The 17,859-nt window shown below is 37.1% G+C and overlaps 1 protein-coding gene across 1 annotated transcript in view; it reads left to right on the top strand.

The window, feature by feature from the left end:
- Positions 1-17,859, top strand: part of LOC126284614 (carboxylesterase 1C-like) — a 487,963-nt gene that overhangs the window by 240,441 nt on the left and 229,663 nt on the right. The window contains exon 8 of the mRNA XM_049983679.1: positions 14,364-14,535. Within this exon, the coding sequence (XP_049839636.1) occupies positions 14,364-14,535 (172 nt within the window). The remainder of the gene's footprint in view (positions 1-14,363; positions 14,536-17,859) is intronic.

Raw genomic sequence — 17,859 nt, 5'->3', positions numbered from 1 at the left:
TAGTTACATGACTTCATGTTGAAATTACTTGCCAATAAGTGTGCCGCATGTCATTTAAGATTATCACGTACAAGATGGAACATAGGTCTTTAAGCATCATGTTAAATTTATGGACCACGTTAATAACTTTACTCTTCGGAAATACATGTGGTGATATATACAGCGTGAGTCATGTAGGACATAACAAGCCTTTTATTTCGAGAATGGTTTCAGATATCGGAACGAGATTGTCGGCTAACTATAGTACATTAAGGGTCATGTAATTTGGTTTGTGATAAAAGAATCTGAACTCTTGTATCTATCGAGATATTGAAGCAAGTTCTTTTTAAATTGAACCCTATAGTTTCTTAACGTTCAGTATACCCTGGAAAGGCAATAATAGCGGTATAGCGCTTGTCGACAGTGACGTTGAAATCTTTCGCGAAAGAATCCGAGAAATGCACTAAAATTGGAAAGCAATGCGACCAGAGTCTGCTACTGTAGTGTAAAATCTGGCAACAGAGCTTTCATGTCATGCTGCATTGTTACATGCAAGCCTGTGCTACAACGATAGGATTTCTTTTCACATACGACATCGATACCGGAGCCAGCACGATTTTTGTGAGTAGAACTACGCCATCTGCTACCTTCTGGTGCATCAGATGGAGCTTAGGAAAACTATTTCAAATGTGTGTACGTTTCCAAGTTTTTTTATGGAAGCAACTACAGCTATGTAATCCAGTTGTCCATTGAAACCCTCCCCTTGTTGCTTATTTGCGAAAGCTGAAGCAGAAACCCCAGTCATTCATACTTGATTAAGATAAACAGCTCTATAAAAAAAGAAACTATTTCCTTAACTTCCTTAGATTGAAAATATAAAACGATTTTTGATCTGTCTGTCTGGAGACGCTTGAACGCCACTTAAAGGTAAAACATCTGCATTCAGACAAATGTATCCATAGCCATTACTCGAAGTTGTAATTGCACGGAATGCACTTTAAATAAACTAAACATTTTGTTCAGAATGACTGACTACATGTTGCCCACAAAACAAAGAATTTCTTTACATTTTGCTTAATCATGCGCTCAAATTGTTCACCATCGACTGCAAGGCACGTTTGCATAGATGAACAGGTGAAAGTACACTGGGTGATAAGCTGCTGCATGTTGTTACTGTTCGACAGCGCATATCGTCTGTTATAGTTGGGGCCTTTTGATAGACTGCATCTTTCAATGCTCCCCAACGAAAGAAAGGAGTCAAATTACAGGACCTTGCTGGCCATTCTACTGCAGCATTATGTTCTATCCAATGGTCAGGAAACATTTCATTCAGCATTTGCATTACTACTAGTGAAGATCGAGCTGAGTAGCTGTCGGGAAACAATGTACACTGTCGCTTATAAGGTGGTATCTCTTCTAGGAGAACGGATAGGAAGTGCATTCCGTTTAACAACTAGGGTTGGTTGGTTGGTTTGGGGAAGGAGACCAGACAGCGTGGTCATCGGTCTCATCGGATTAGGGAAGGATGGGAAAGGAAGTCGGCCGTGCCCTTTCAGAGGAACCATCCCAGCATTTGCCTAGAGTGATTTAGGGAAACCACGGAAAACCTAAATCAGGATGGCCGGACGCGGGATTGAACCGTCGTCCTTCCGAATGCGAGTCCAGTGTCTAACCACTGCGCCACCTCGCTCGGTAACAACTAGGGGATGAAGTAAGGTTCCACAACGTAATTTCGTATGATGACCATATGTTTATGCCTCACAGTCATTGGTGTTGTATCTCACACAGCTAGTGTAAATTTTTCACTGCCCAATAGTGCATGTCATATAAATTTACGTTATTGTTGTTAATGAATGTTGTCTCGTCTATAAAGAGTACACGTTGGAATAACGTAGGGTCATCTCCCAGAAGGCGCTGCACCAGCAAACTGGCAAGATTCTTCTCGTTCTCGTCCTCGTCCTCCTCCATTTTGAAGAGTTTTTGTTGTGTAATTACGGTGGTTCGCTCATCCATGTTTTTGTAAGTGGTCAGCCAGTCAATTTCCTGTGTAGTTATTTTAACTCTTTTCTTTTTTACTTGTGTTTTCATTTCAGTTTCGCACATTTCCAGAATTTTACATTATCTTGAGGGATCTGAAATGCTGTGCTTGTCAGGTTAACTGTTAGATTGGGAGAGAGTGAGTGAAGTTCTGTGGGCTTACCCCTCATTGCTCACGAAATTCTTAGCCATTTTAACCACATTCACTATGGCTGCTGTTTACCTCGTCGTTGAGCGCCTGTAGACTGCAAACACACACAATCCTCCTTTTTCTTCATAATCTTCTTTACTTGCCATTTTAGGATATTTACTTCCTGTTATGGTTCCCATCTCCTTCAGTCTTGCAGGATACCGTTTTTCTTTAGATCCGTATTTATTTTCATTTGTAACTGTTCAGCTTAAGTGAGCAGATGTATAGTTCACTTCTCTTTTTTTCTTCCAACTTTTAGTTATGATACATATGTTAAACTCACTTTCAATGTCACTGTATATAATTATTTTTTATTAACAAAGACTTTTTTTCCTGAAATATTGTCTATATGCTGAATATTTTGACTCTTGTTTACAGCATGAGTCATTGTCATATATTAATGTGTTAGAGCAATTAAACCTCACAAGATAAAAATTCTGAATCCCGAGACAAAATATTTGACCCAGACAAAAAAATCCAACTTTGGTCAGCAAGAAATTTGAAAATTACTTATACAAACAACTTTTTTGCAAATTTTTTCATCAAAAATAATTTTTTTCTTGTGGGTGCTGGAGCTGGCTAGTGTCAAAATTGGCTGATGCTAAAACTGGTTCATGGAAAATTAATAAAAGCAAAGTAATTTTTAAAAAAGTGAAAAACACTTTGATAAAGTGTAATCAAAACATTTAAATTTTCCTATATAAATAGGTCTCAAAGTTATTGTTTGTAGACTTGAATCTTTCAGTACACAAATTATTCAATAAAATTTCTACCATTCGATTGTGAGCAACTAGGGAAAAATTATAATAATGGTGAACACAAGTTTTCAAGTTTTGGAAACTTCTACATTAAGAGATTGGGAATTTGTAAATTTTCATTAATTTCAGTTCTATTTAAAATGCCATCCTATTTTCTATTCTTAAATTTTTGGTTTTAATTGTTTGTCATGCAACATTTTTGGGAGATAGAGCAAAGTGTTAAGAACCCAAAATCCATTTGCGATTTCTATACTAAAATTGTGGTGTCTACTTTTAAGTGGTGTCACTGTATTGGATGTACTTGCTTTTCTTATTCAAAGTTCTTAAAGGAAATGTGTTGAAAATGTTATTAAATCTTTCTGTAAAACTTGAGTTCTAGAATTAATAAATATCTAATTATTCTCATGTAGACAATTTTATAGTATATTATAATCAGTTTGCTTGTTAAATTTCTTAATTATGTGCAATTCATTTCGATCATCATGTTTCTGTGTGAAAAAGCGCCCAGCTATGTAAGACCACTGTTGAATGTTTGCATTAATCACTCTTAAGTTTTTGAAGTATTTTCTTCACTTCTTTATTGTTCTTTACTAAAGGGGTGTCTCTTAATTTCCTGATACGTTTTAACTCTTTCACTTTCATCCAGTGCCTTTATTAAGCAACGGTTTCTATGAATATAATTTATTCTAATAATACTTTCATATACTATTTGGAATTTTTAATCTTCAGACCAGAAATATTTGAACAACTGTCAACTTAATTAATTAACTTGGTATTCATCCATTTATTACTATATGATTGTAATGTTATTGATTCAAAATTACATCTTTAAACAATCAGTATAATTATCAATTTACATTGAGCTATATTGTCATATTCTAAAAGGTTTTTTTATTTGCTCATTTAAATCATTGAATTCTTGGTTTTCATCTAATGTTGTTTTCACTACTTCATGATCTATATCAGTAACATGGAACAATTCTACATACGTTGGTACATATGTGATTAGGTCTCCAAACTAGTAATTTTCTTTAAAAGTTGTTATTGCTCTCTTACAGCGTTCATTATTTTTAAAAACATACTCTCTGCAAGATTACTCATTTCATTACAGTTTCAGATGGAATAATTTATAAAATATCCTATGCATTGGTTGTTTCGACAATTTGACTGAATTCTAACAAACTTACTTCGTTTTTTTTATAATATCCAAGTGTAATTATTATTATATCCTACAATCTGTGAACTGAAAATCTAGTCTTTAATTAGGTTAATTTTCCATTTGTTTTTGAATAAATTATTTCAAAATTAGTGAAGAGTTATGACAATTACTTGAATTTTGTTTCTATGTGTACTGCTTTTGGGATTGTAGAACTGCCCAAAGCGACGGTTTTCCTTCTGATCATCAGTATGATTACAGGTCGCAATGGGAATGTTTTGAGCAAGTATGGTGTGAAAATTGCCTTCTGACCCACCAGCAAGATAAAAGAATGTTTAAGACTGGCAAAAGATATACAACATCCTTTGGCTACAACGATTGTGTATAAAATTCCCTGTAGCTGTGATCTCGTTTATGTAGGTGTTACAAAACGAAGTGTTAACACTCGTTTGGTTGACCCCCAAGAGGAAATGCTGCCTGGGACATGTGAATAAATTGGTCATAGCGGAACATCTTTATCTAGAGGGTGATCATGAAACGAAATTCACTGAGACGATCGTCATATCGAAAACATTATATTATTCCTCTTGTATGTATAGAGAAGCCGTTGAGATTTACAAACAGCATGATAAGTTTAACAGAAAAGAGGGAGATGTTAAAATAGACATAATTTTGGGTATCAACATTGTCATGTAAGAAATAAGATAAATTAATTTTCGATGAGAATGTTGGCATTACCAGAGATAATCTCCTAGCTGACGTCACGTGATGGACTGTGGTGCCTTCTACACTGCTCAAACATTCGGCGCTCCCTCGAGTTGTGGTTGCAGTTCGCCATTTTTACTCATAAGATGTCTTTCTCAGTCGGAGTGGAAACGTTAGAGGAAAGTTTTATACACCGACTATGGCCTATCAGCCCACAAGTTTTAAGTGATGTCAGTACCAGCTGCAGAAGCTTACGCTGCATGATGAAGTCTATGTCTGTACATCATTCAACTGAATTCAGTGATTATTTCATGAAGTACTTTCCAGAAGGAGTTAAACAACACAACTGAACCATAGATCAGTTCAGTGCAGAACTTCCATCAACACATACAACTGATAAACAAGAGCAGTTTACTGTTATTTCTTCAGATTACTCATATAACTCGAAGTTTATTTCCTCATCACTGCTTGAGTTTCTGAACTTGATGAAGCAGGAGTATCTGCAAGAAGCTAACAAGGTCCTATGAGTTTCAATATCTTTCGCAACATCCTACTTACACATGGTAGGTTTTTCAGTATTGGTAATCATTAACACAAAATATAGACCATGAGTTAATGTGGAGAAAGAGATGTGGGTCTTAATTTCCAGTGTTGTGCCAAGGTATGAAAAACTGATGATGAAATAGGGAAGTCACACTTCTCATTAATTTTGTTGGAAGAATATGGTGTAAAAACATTAGAAGTTGATTAAAATGTATTACTTCAATATTTAATAAAGAAATGACTAATTCATTTTTTTAGAACTTACGTGTAATTGACCAACAACCTCGTCACAGATCTCACTAGTTACCATCAGATCACCAACGTGGAACACGTTGGGCTTACTAGCATTTGAATGGATGACATTTCGTTGTGCTGAGCACTGTTGTTAAACAGGGTACACTCAGTCCTTGTGATGCCAATTGAGGAGCAACTTGAATGAGAAGTGGGGGTGGGGGATGGGGGGAGGCTTTCAGTCATGAAAACTGACAACAGCTGAAAGAGTAGTGTGCTGACCACATGACCCTCTATATCCACACCAGGTTTTGCCTATAAGCTGAGGGTGGTATGGTGGTCAGTTTTATCCATTGGGCCTTCAAGGCCTGTTCAGATTGAGTTTTAGGTTTGTATGGCCCACACTTTGAGTCATATGTCTTGTGCCGCAGATGTTTATGTTCGTACTTGCAGAAAAATAGAAGAGGTATCTAATCATGTTTAGTATCCGTTGCGGAAACTGTAAGGAACCTTTAAGAAGTTAAAAGGGAATTTGGTACAAGATAATGAGGAAACGCCCATGAAATATAAACCTTTACATTGTGGGGTTGCTTGTAGCCCTCAATGGCATAGAAAGCAGTGCCATAAGTACAACTACATTGGAGGGGTATTTACAGAAAGGCCAGACTGAAATATGTGTCCTGAATAGCGCAGCAATATTTTCAGATATTACTGTGCAGAGATGAAAAATGCCTCACTCAGCTACCTAGGGATTGGGGTGGTCTTTTCCAAAGGATGCTGTCATCAGTAACAACTAATGTGGTTTTCTATTTGTTTCAGTGATCTATACATTACATACATCTGTGCTCTTTCTAGATTATGTTTTTGGATCACAAGAGAAGTTTATTGTGACAAAATTTTTAAAAAGGAACAAAAATCCATCATGGTATAGTTTAATGAAAAATGTAAATGTTGGGATAATAAATGTTGGTAGTGCAATTTACAAATTATCTGTATGAGCAGAAATCATCATCTATCATGAAATTCATAGGTTTTTTAGAAAGTGTTTGACTCAACTTCAACAAAATCTGTACCCTTAACTCTTGAGAGAAAAAAGATGTTGATTTAACCTGTGATGATATACTCAAGACTAAAATTGTTAAAAAGAAGACTGTTGCTCCTTCTAACACAGAGCCTGAGTACATGGCTCTTCATGAGAATTGTCAGAGGACTTTTACAAGTAAACAGTTTACTCTGTACACTGATAGGCTATGACAAATGAGTAACTTAACTTTATTTAGTGATAGTCAGAGAGCATGAAATTTGTCTGTTGCTCCTTCAAATTCTAAATGGTCAAAGTATGTTTGTATCAGACACCATTGCAAAAGGTAATTTGTGTCCAAAAAGGTAGTGAACACAGTGTACTCACAGAGACAATATGACAAAAGTATTGAAAAAGGAAAAAAATAATGAACTTATGAACTGTATGGATTAAGATTTTTCAACAAAAGAATGTTTTGAAGGGAGTGTGTTGAATTTACTCAAAAGCTGTCAAATTAGCGTCTGTGGACTTTTATGTGCTACGATCATTGTACGTCTTTGCTTTTACATATCAGGATATTTTGCTTTGCTCAGTCTCAGTATCTTTCTACTAGACTGTCTGTCTAGTTGCCAGGTTTCACCTAATCCTATGTCATGCCTTATAATGTATCATGTTATGCTCCATGTACAGTATACCATATAGTACTCTCAAGAGAACATTCCCAAACTTCAATAAACGATCTTGATGAAAGTAGGCAGTTGTGTAGAGGTGGCAAAATAATGCAATATGTATTTTGTTGTTTGTGCCTAGTTTCACTTTTAAGGGGTAAAGCACACCCAAAAATCTGCTGTGTTAGTTTTGGAGGGAATATCTTTGGATCAATAACATATAAAAAATGTTATACATATGTGATTAAGGTTCTTGAAAACAGTATAATAGATTTTTTTGTAATAATTTTAAATTTGCAAATTAATTGATTAATTAATTAATTTTGAAAAATGAAGACTCTTGTTACAACATGAACTACTGACTTGTTTAATGAAGCTGGTTTTTGAAATACCAAATTTGCAAAAATACACACTATATAACAACGTGCTGTTAGAGTATTTTCAATGTAGCTAATTATGTGGGTGAGTCAAATTAAAACCTTAAATATTTTTTAAAATATTATTTATTGTGCAGAAGTGGTAGAAAGCTGTACCACTTTTCAACATAATCTCGCTCACGCTCAATGAAAGTCCTCCAGCGCTTACTAAGTGCATAAATTCCTTCAGAAATAATTCTTTTGGTAGTATGTGCAACCACTCATGCACCGCATGGTGTACCTCTTCATCAGAACGGAACTTCTTTCCTCCCATTGCGTATTTGAGTGGTCCAAACATATGGAAATCACTTGGGGCAAGATCTGGTAAATATGGTCGATGAGGAAGACACTCAAAATTCTAGTCTGTGATTGTTGCAACTGTTGCACAGGCAGTGTGGGGACTTGCATTGGCATGTTGCAAAGGGACACCTGCTGACAGCAATCCCCATCACTTGGATTTTATTGCAGGCCGCAGATGATTTTTTAGGAAAACTGTGTATGATGCACTGGTGACAGTGGTCCCTTTAGGCATGTAATGCTCCAAAATGACGCCTTTTTCGTCAGCATAACCTTCCCTGCTGAAGGTTTGTTCGAAACTTCTTTGGTTTTGGTGATGAGGAATGGCGCCATTCCTTGCTCGCTCTCTTCGTTTCCGGTTGGTGGAAGTGAACCCAGGTTTCGTCCCCAGTAACGATTCTAGCAAGGAAGCCATCACCTCCTCGTTCAAAGCGCCGAAGAAGTTCTTCACAAGCATCAACACGTCGTTCTCTCATTTCAGGAGTCAGCTGCCATGGCACCCATCTTGCAGCACTTTGTGAAACTGGAGCACATCATGCACAATGTGGTGTGCTGACCCATGACTAATCTGTAAACATGCTGCAATGTCATTCAGTGTCACTTGGCGGTTTTCCTTCACTATGGCTTCAACTGCTGCAATGTTCTGTGGAAGTCACAACTCGTTGTGCCTGACCTGGATGAGGAGCATCTTCCACTGAAGTCACACCATTTGCGAACTTCCTACTCCATTCGGAGACTTGCTGCTGTGACAAACATGCATCACCGTACTGAACCTTCATTCGTCGATGAATTTCAATAGGTTTCACACCTTCACTAAGCAAAAACCGAATAACAGAACGCTGTTCTTCCCTGGTGCAAGTTGCAAGTGGGGCTGCCATCCTTATACTGATACTGCGACGGTATGTGTGCATCTGCACTATGCTGCCACCTACAGGCCATCCTGCACATTGTTCGTAGCATGCTTACCAACTTACTGGATAACGGCGCGAAGTTTCGATTTGTTATTACAAATTTAAGGTTTTCATTTGACTCACCCTCGTAAAATATCTGAACATTCATTATTAATCAAGTTATTTATTATTTGTTTTAAGTTTTAAATTGTTATTTTACATTCATTTTTTAGTTTACCATTTAACATGTCAGTATTTTGTTTATTGAAAGTAATAATTCATTATAATGTTAAAAAATCTTCACAGTAACGATAAATTGTAAATAAATGCTTAAAACACTTTAGGTGCACTCATGTATAGTGAAAGAAATTTCTTTTCATAATATATACAACAGAGAACACAAAATAGAACAAAATTCAGCATAATTTCAAGTTGTTGTTAACGACCTTCTATACATCCTGATTTGTATTAGACATACTTCAGTAAATTGGTAAGCTGTGGCGAAAAGGACTGATTATGTATTACTAACTGCAGCTGAAGTATGTTGTTTCTCAAGTGAAGATTAACATAAAAATCATTTAACAACTACTCATAGATCTGAAAATGTTCCACAAAGTTCTTCCAGCATCTCATGACCATACATGTGCTGCCTAGCACTTTGGGGTCATCAGATCTTTCACATGACAGTCTTAAGAATCCAGCAATAATACACATCTCATGACCATACATGTGCTGCCTAGCAGTTTGGGATCATCAGATCTTTCACATGACAGTCTTAAGAATCTAGCAATAATACAGATTTTTCTCCCTCACTGGGAAAGAAACCGTCTATCAAATTCCTCTCGACCTGATCAGACGTTGTTTGACAAATTCTGATGTTGCCACAAGGACATTTAGGGCTGCAAAAAGATATTTTCGAATTCTCGTCCAAACTCAACAATAGTTTTAAAAGTGTGAAAAAACCATTCTGACCATCATATCTGAGGATAAGGAATTCGCTCCTCTGGTGATCCCAAAGGGCTTTACAGCACTTGTACAATCATGAGATGTATAAGGTTTTCGATGTTGGATGAAATTTGCGAGAATAGTTTTGGATCTAGTTCTATTGTATGATTTTGATGTCAATTTCCACTTGATAAACAATATTATTAAACTGCACCCAAAAGCACATAATTCATTCTTTTCGCCATGGCTTACCAGTCTACAGAAATATGCCTGATACAAATCTGGGTATTTAAAGAATCACCTGCAACAATTTGAAATCCTGCTGAATTTTGTTTTATATTGTGTTCTCTTTTGTGTATGTTATGTGTGAAAAAGTTCGTTCATTTTATGTGCATGGTGTAAGAAAATGTTGTATTTTTAGTATTTATTTACAGATGGTCATAATTGTAGTGATTTTTAACATAGTAATGAGTTTATTATATTCAATTAACAAAAGGTATGTATGTGAAATGACAAACTATAAACAAAACAAAAATGAGTGTGAAACATAGGAAAACAATTTGAAACGTGAAACGGATATAAGTAAAATAAATAACTAAACTAATGAATGACTAGATATTTCAATTATTTATGTTGAAAATACTCTAACAGCACATTGTATACAGTGCATTTTCCAAAACTCATGTTACAGAAACGAACTGTATTACAAATGTATATATGTACTGTAGCTTCAAAGCCTCTTTAGACCAAAGTCTTAATTTTTTTAATTAATGGTGGTGATGTAATTAGCAAAATTTCAATTATTACAAAATTCTTTTACACTGTTTTGAAGAACCTTAATTACAAACCAAGTTTTATATCAGAAACATTTTTTATATGTCCTCTTTCAAGATATTCCCTCCAGATCAAATATGCCAAATTAACTTTTGTGGTGTGTTTTACTCCTTAAAAGTGAAACTGGGTACAAATCAAAAAATATATATTGCATTATTTTGCCTCCCTACACATATTCTAAGTTTCATCAAGATTGTTTATTGGCACTTGTGAAATTTACAGTAATATGTTCATCAGTATTCTTAACAGGAGTAATTTATTAGCAGTATCCACATGTTTACCTCAACAGATACCCAATTTATCCATTTCCCACTCTGCATATGGATGTGAATATTCAGATAAAAACCCATCATGTAATGCATAGGGAGGCTTGTTGTCAAGACAGTCATACAAATGACCAACAATAAACTCATGCAGGCCCTATGTAAATTCAGTCGTATCATATATGTTTTGCTTGCTGTATCGTCGACTATATTGTAGTTGAATCCTTGAAATTGTATAAGCTAGGTTATTTATTTTATTCCAAACTAATCTTTATGAATTATAGTTCTGTGGGATACGTTTCCCGTTAACATTGTGCTGTGGGTTGCTGAAGACCATGTATTCTTGGGAACTTATGTCTCCACAGTTATAGATCTAATTTGTAGTTCCTGGATTCAATATAATTTCTACTGATATAGGTCATGAGAAGAAAATGAACCATGCAACGACTGGGACAATCAACACGACCTACCCTGCAACGTCCTTACAAGCTTTTCAAACTATTTCTGACCATCATCTGTATGTAATGACAAACGGTCCAGTGCACTCAGATTCCCTTGATGTAGACTCGATCACTGGATCATCATCAAATGATCTTTGTGGACACTCCTTAAGAATTTGTTCCATTGTTTGTCCCTCTGCTCTAATTCTGTTCAGCTTCAATGTGGCACAATAGTTGTAATCCCTCAAACTTCTTTGTTGGTTCTTGAACCAGGTGAGCATTGTTAGGTGCATGTTTACTCTAGTATTGTCGTCACTTGGTGGTCACGTCAAAAGAACAGATATATTCCATATCAACAAAGGATGGCGTAAATGATTTCATACAAGTTGATGATGAACCTTCTGAGGCATCGTACAAGCGAACATTCTCATAGGAAGTGATGTTCTTGATCAAGTTCATGTTAACTCTTTTCCTTATTAGATCTTGCGGAGCAACATTAAGCAGGACAGGAACCGTTGAATGGGAGTAGCTCTAACAGTGTCAGTGGGGATTCCTCTGGGTTCATTAACCTGAATGGACTAGCTAGCGGGTGTAGGACTCTAAATTATGGCCTCCACAGGGATATGCCATGGTTCCTATTCTGTTTAACCTATATATATCCATGACACCCCAGAAATGGATTCCATGAAAATCCAGTATGGAGACGTTCTTGCAGTAGTCTTCCAAAGTAAACACCTTATATACTGTGAGAATGTGGTGACATGCTATCTGACAAAACTGAGTAAAAATAATGTCTAGGTTGGTATGACTCCCGCATGCTCAGCTACTTGAGCCTCCCAGAAGCACCATAAATGTTGTACTCTGTAGATACCATTCCACCATATTTGTGCTGTAGTTTGCAAATGAGAAGAGTAAATGTGACAGGCATGTGGCTGCAAGAATTATGATGTGCTGCAGACAGAATACATGAACCATTCTGATATATAAATGTGATTGACTTAAGGAGATTTGGGCAGTATATATTTATTAAATCGCTTCATCTCTTCATTGTACTTATTATTCCGAAATAATATCGCTCAGATTCTCCATTTCTGTGTAAACAGCAACTGTAATTGTTGTATCAACTATGTATTATTTATATGAAATTTTTGAATATGGTCCTTTTTCGTGATAACTGTTATGTTTTATTCAGTTAAAAATTCACAAATGTCCATTTCTTGTTTACAAAATGGGTGTGATGTCTGCACAAACGTTCTCAAGATTATTGGTCTGTGGCACTAGTGCTGTTAATGAAAAAGGAAACAAACTGTGAAACTATAAATTTCGATCAATAAAAGAGCATTAGGGCATGAGTTGGAAAGAAGGGAACGACTATTCCCCCATCCTGTCGTAACTTCTGCAGGTGTTCTTCGCAGCTGCCTACTATACGAAGGGGTTACGGGATTTCAAGGTGCTGCTTTAAGACTAGTTACTACTTGTTTCAAAAACATAAATAGATAGCAACAGTTCTAAAAAAATTGACTGTCATTATTTAAATCTGCCTGGAAAATATTCAGAAAGCATGTTGATAATTTAAATTCTACAATAATTTATATCAAAATATATTTTAAGCACGTTTTGGGCGGCTTTACCTCAGAGCCTTTTAACTACGAGGTGCAGCTGCTTCCTGAAGCAATTTCCCAGTGGCACCCTTTACTGTCTGACGTGACACACATAGACACACACCGTTGAACACTCTGCAGAGAGGATCTGCGTAGAATAATATGTACCTACATGGAAATCATATAGCTAATTTTTTAATTTACGTGTTTACGTAGTATCGTTGTGGAACTGCTGCCTATGTGCTCTACACACAACTAAACAGAGCTTTCAGCAAGGTGGTTGATGGGAGTAGTTGAATTGGTAGGAATCGTATTACAGCAGACGATTTCGATTGGTTTCTGCCATACATCGACTTCAAAACGATGTCAGCACTGAGAACTTTACGCATCAGTTGCATAAATTATGTGATACATTTACTGTAGAATGTTTTGGGATTATATTATACCTTTATCAAGTCATACAAAACAAGTAAACACGAATCAGCATATCGCGATACGCTACCTACAGGATGAATCAGAACTTCACTGATAATACTTCACAGTTATTTTCTTAGTATTTTGGTATGAGCCACCCGTGGTCTCTAGCGACTCATTAAAGAGTCATGATCTCATTATGATTTATTCAGTTCGTCACCCAATTTATTTATGTGAAGCACTGTGAAAACGCTGTAATATAACAACACCATCAAAGAGGTGCAAAAGTAATCTAATTGCTATCTATGGGAGAACATGTCAGCATAGGGTGGTTGTGCAACTCTTCCATTTGCATTCACTGAAGCCATACACGAGGGTCATTTCTTTTAACTTTCCATCAGTAAATCTATCACTGCTGCCCCGAGTCACTGTTAACGGCCAATTAACTAACCCCCACTCCATCCAAAAATTGCGAAACATAACCAAGCAGTATAGTGAGTGAACATAGGAAGTGTTTCCAAACAAGAACGACGGTGCATACAGTTGGCATTTACCGTGTTTTGCAGACATTTTCATTATAATACAGATACGAAGATAAATAAGGGCAAGCAATCAAATGGGAATGCAATTAGTCTGCAATGAGCCACCAGAAACCACAGGTCCCCTACACCAAAATACTCAGAAAATGACCCTGAACAAACTCCAAAATTTTGTCAGTGGAGTGTGGTTCATCCTGTGTATTGCTCTGCAGTGTTGCATAACTTAAAATTACTTTGTCATTAGGCACCGTCAAGAGTAAAAGGGAAAACATGCATTTCCAAAAATAACACTCTTATTAGAACGTTTCACGTAGGTGCATAGTATTATAAAGGCAATCGCCTGCATTTATCAAAGATTGTACTTTCATGTAACGTATATCTCCCATCCCCCCAACATCGTTAATGCTGCCTGACAAAATGCTTGTTTCTTTTCCAGTTCTGGCTGCAGGAGCCGCTTGTGATCTACAGACCTATGGTTCAGGAAGGCAGACTTGGAAGGGATATTTTCCTGCGACATGATCCAATGGACTTACTGTTCCGAATGGAGTTCCATAATGTACCCTGGCTTGTGGGTGTTGTTAAGACGCCGGGATTCTTTCATGCTAGGCGTGAGTAGCCTGTTTTTGGTATCATTTATTTGTTCACAGTGTCATTTCTATAAGGTTTATGCGGAAAATAGCCAACGTTGAGCCGAAAATAAAATCCTGACACATTTCGATAAAATTTATTGGAACAGTCTTAGAATTAAACTGCAGTCTTATTTTTTTCTACATGATTGTCATTTAGATCTGCAGTATTATTTTTCTACATGATTGCCATTCACACTTAAGCATTTATCGTATTTCTTGATGACTTTGTCACCTCCTTCTAATGAATGCTTTGTGTCCTGATACTGCTACCAGCCCGTTGTTCGCCGGAATCAAAGCGTGTGGATGTTCAGGAACATTCCATGTGTACTGAATGAGCTATTCTTGTGTTGGGGAGAGCGTGGCGATTCTCGTCGTGCAAAATCACAGCACCGATAGTCAAAGCGACTTGTTGGATGACTATTCTAACAAATGGACAGTATGGACTTGGACCTCTTCGACTTTTTTCATACTTATATGCAAAAAGGTGAGAATTTAAGGAGATGGGACCAGGATAAACTGACTAAACCAGAGGTTGTACAGAGTTTTAGGGAGAGCATAAGGGAACAATTGACAGCAATGGGGGGAAAGAAATACAGTAGAAGAATGGGTAACTCTGAGGGATGAAGTAGTGAAGGCAGCAGAGGATCAAGTAGGTAAAATGACGGGGGCTAGTAGAAATCCTTGGGTAACAGAAGAAATATTGAATTTAATTGATAAAAGGAGAAAATATAAAAATGCAATAAATGAAGCAGGCAAAAAGGAATACAAACGTCTCAAAAATGAGATCGACTGGAAGTGCAAAATGGCTAAGCAGCAATGGCTAGAGGACAAATGTAAGGATGTAGAGGCTTATCTCACTAGGGGTAAGATAGATACTGCCTACAGGAAAATTAAAGAGACCTTTGGAGAAAAGAGGGCCACTTGTATGAATATCAAGAGCTCAGATGGAAACCCAGTTCTAAGCAAAGAAGGGAAAGCAGAAAGGTGGAAGGAGTATACAAAGGGTCTATACAAGGGCGATGTACTTGAGGACAATATTATGGAAATGGAAGAGGATATAGATGAAGACGAAATGGGAGGTAAGATACTGCGTGAAGAGTTTGACAGAGCACTGAAAGACCTGAGTCGAAACAAGGCCCCCGGAGTAGACAACATTCCATTAGAACTACTGACGACCTTGGGAGAGCCAGTCATGACAAAACTCTACCAGCTGGTGAGCAAGATGTATGAGACAGGTGAAATACCCTCAGACTTCAAGAAGAATATAATAATTCCAATCCCAAAGAAAGCAGGTGCTGACAGATGTGAAAATTACCGAACTATCAGTTTAATAAGTCACAGCTGCAAAATACTAACGCGAATTCTTTACAGACGAATGGAAAAACTGGTAGATGCGGACCTCGGGGAGGATCAGTTTGGATTCCGTTGAAATGATGGAACACGTGAGGCAATACTGACCTTACGACTTATCTTAGAAGAAAGATTAAGAAAAGGCAAACCTACGTTTCTAGCATTTGTAGACTTAGAGAAAGCTTTTGACAATGTTGACTGAAATACTCTCTTTCAAATTCTGAAGATGGCAGGGGTAAAATACAGGGAGCGAAAGGCTATTTACAATTTGTACAGAAACCAGATGGCAGTCATAAGAGTCGAGGGGCATGAAAGGGAAGCAGTGGTTGGGAAAGGAGTGAGACAGGGTTGTAGCCTCTCCCCGATGTTATTCAATCTGTATATTGAGCAAGCAGTGAAGGAAACAAAAGAAAAATTTGGAGTAGGTATCAAAATTCATGGAGAAGAAATAAAAACTTTGAGGTTCGCCGATGACATTGTAATTCTGTCTGAGACGGCAAAGGACTTGGAAGAGCAGTTGAACGGAATGGACAGTGTCTTGAAAGGAGGATATAAGATGAACATCAACAAAATCAAAACAAGGATAATGGAATGGTGTCGAATTAAGTCCGGTGATGCTGAGGGAATTAGATTAGGAAATGAGACACTTACAGTAGTAAAGGAGTTTTGCTATTTGGGGAGCAAAATAACTGATGACGGTCGAAGTAGAGAGGATATAAAATGTAGATTGGCATTGGCAAGGAAAGCGTTTCTGAAGAAGAGAAATTTGTTAACATCGAGTATAGATTTAAGTGTCAGGAAGTCGTTTCTGAAAGTATTTGTATGGAGTGTAGCCATGTATGGAAGTGAAACATGGACGATAACTAGTTTGGGCAAGAAGAGAATAGAAGCTTTCGAAATGTGGTGCCACAGAAGAATGCTGAAGATTAGATGGGTAGATCACATGCTGAAGATTAGATAGGTAGATCACATAACTAATGAGGAGGTACTGAATAGGATTGAGGAGAAGGGGACTTTGTGGCACAACTTGACTAGAAGAAGGGATCGGTTGGTAGGACATGTGTTGAGGCACCAAGGGATCACAAATTTAGTATTGTAGGCTGCGTGGAGGGTAAAAATCTGAGAGGTAGACCAAGAGATGAATATACCAAGGAGATTCAGAAGGATGTAGGCTGCAGTAGGTACTGGGAGTTGAAGAAGCTTGCACAGGATAGAGTAGCGTGGAGAGCTGCATCAAACCAGTATCAGGACTGAAGACCACAACACATGACTTGAACGCCCGCGCCCTAACATCAGTTTCCTAAAGCAGAACAACTCAATTTTTAAAATTACTCAAAAAATTGCGTTAGTAGCACAGAAGGTTTTTAAGCATTGTAAAGTACAAAACCTCTGTAAATTATTATCACAGTTGTCGGTATGTGAGTGCGTAGCATGAAGCTTTTGCAATTGTGCAGCCACTGGTCTAGATCTCGTTAATAGTAGGGCTAGCAGTTTTGGCCTTTGTTTAAATTCCTTAGTCATTAACAAATAGAAATGTTAGTAAATAATGAATCATAATTCTCTAATAAAAATAACTAATTTAAGACGCTCCTCAGTTGTTAGAAACCAGTGATGCCTTTTGACAAAGTAGAGCCTGAGAATGTTTTCCAAATTCGAAGCCACCAGACAAAACCGAAATTAACAATTTAATTAGAGAACTCAGAAATAACAAGAACTGTGGGGAGGATTCACTTGTCTTGGAAGTGTGGATAAGTGCCAGCGATGACGAGATTGGAAAAATTCAAATAGTTTTGGAGAAAATTCGAGAAACTGATAAGACTGTAGAATGGAAATGCACTCTCATACTTCCTTTACACATGAGAGGAAATAAGCCGGATGTCAACAACAAAATGTTACCAAGGCCCTTCGAAATATTTAGGAACAGCAATCAGAGAAACAGCTCAGTGAATAGCT

Source organism: Schistocerca gregaria, chromosome 8 (assembly GCF_023897955.1).
Source record: "Schistocerca gregaria isolate iqSchGreg1 chromosome 8, iqSchGreg1.2, whole genome shotgun sequence".
Classification (NCBI taxonomy): Eukaryota; Metazoa; Arthropoda; class Insecta; order Orthoptera; family Acrididae; genus Schistocerca; species Schistocerca gregaria.
This window is presented reverse-complemented; position numbering and strand designations above follow the sequence as displayed.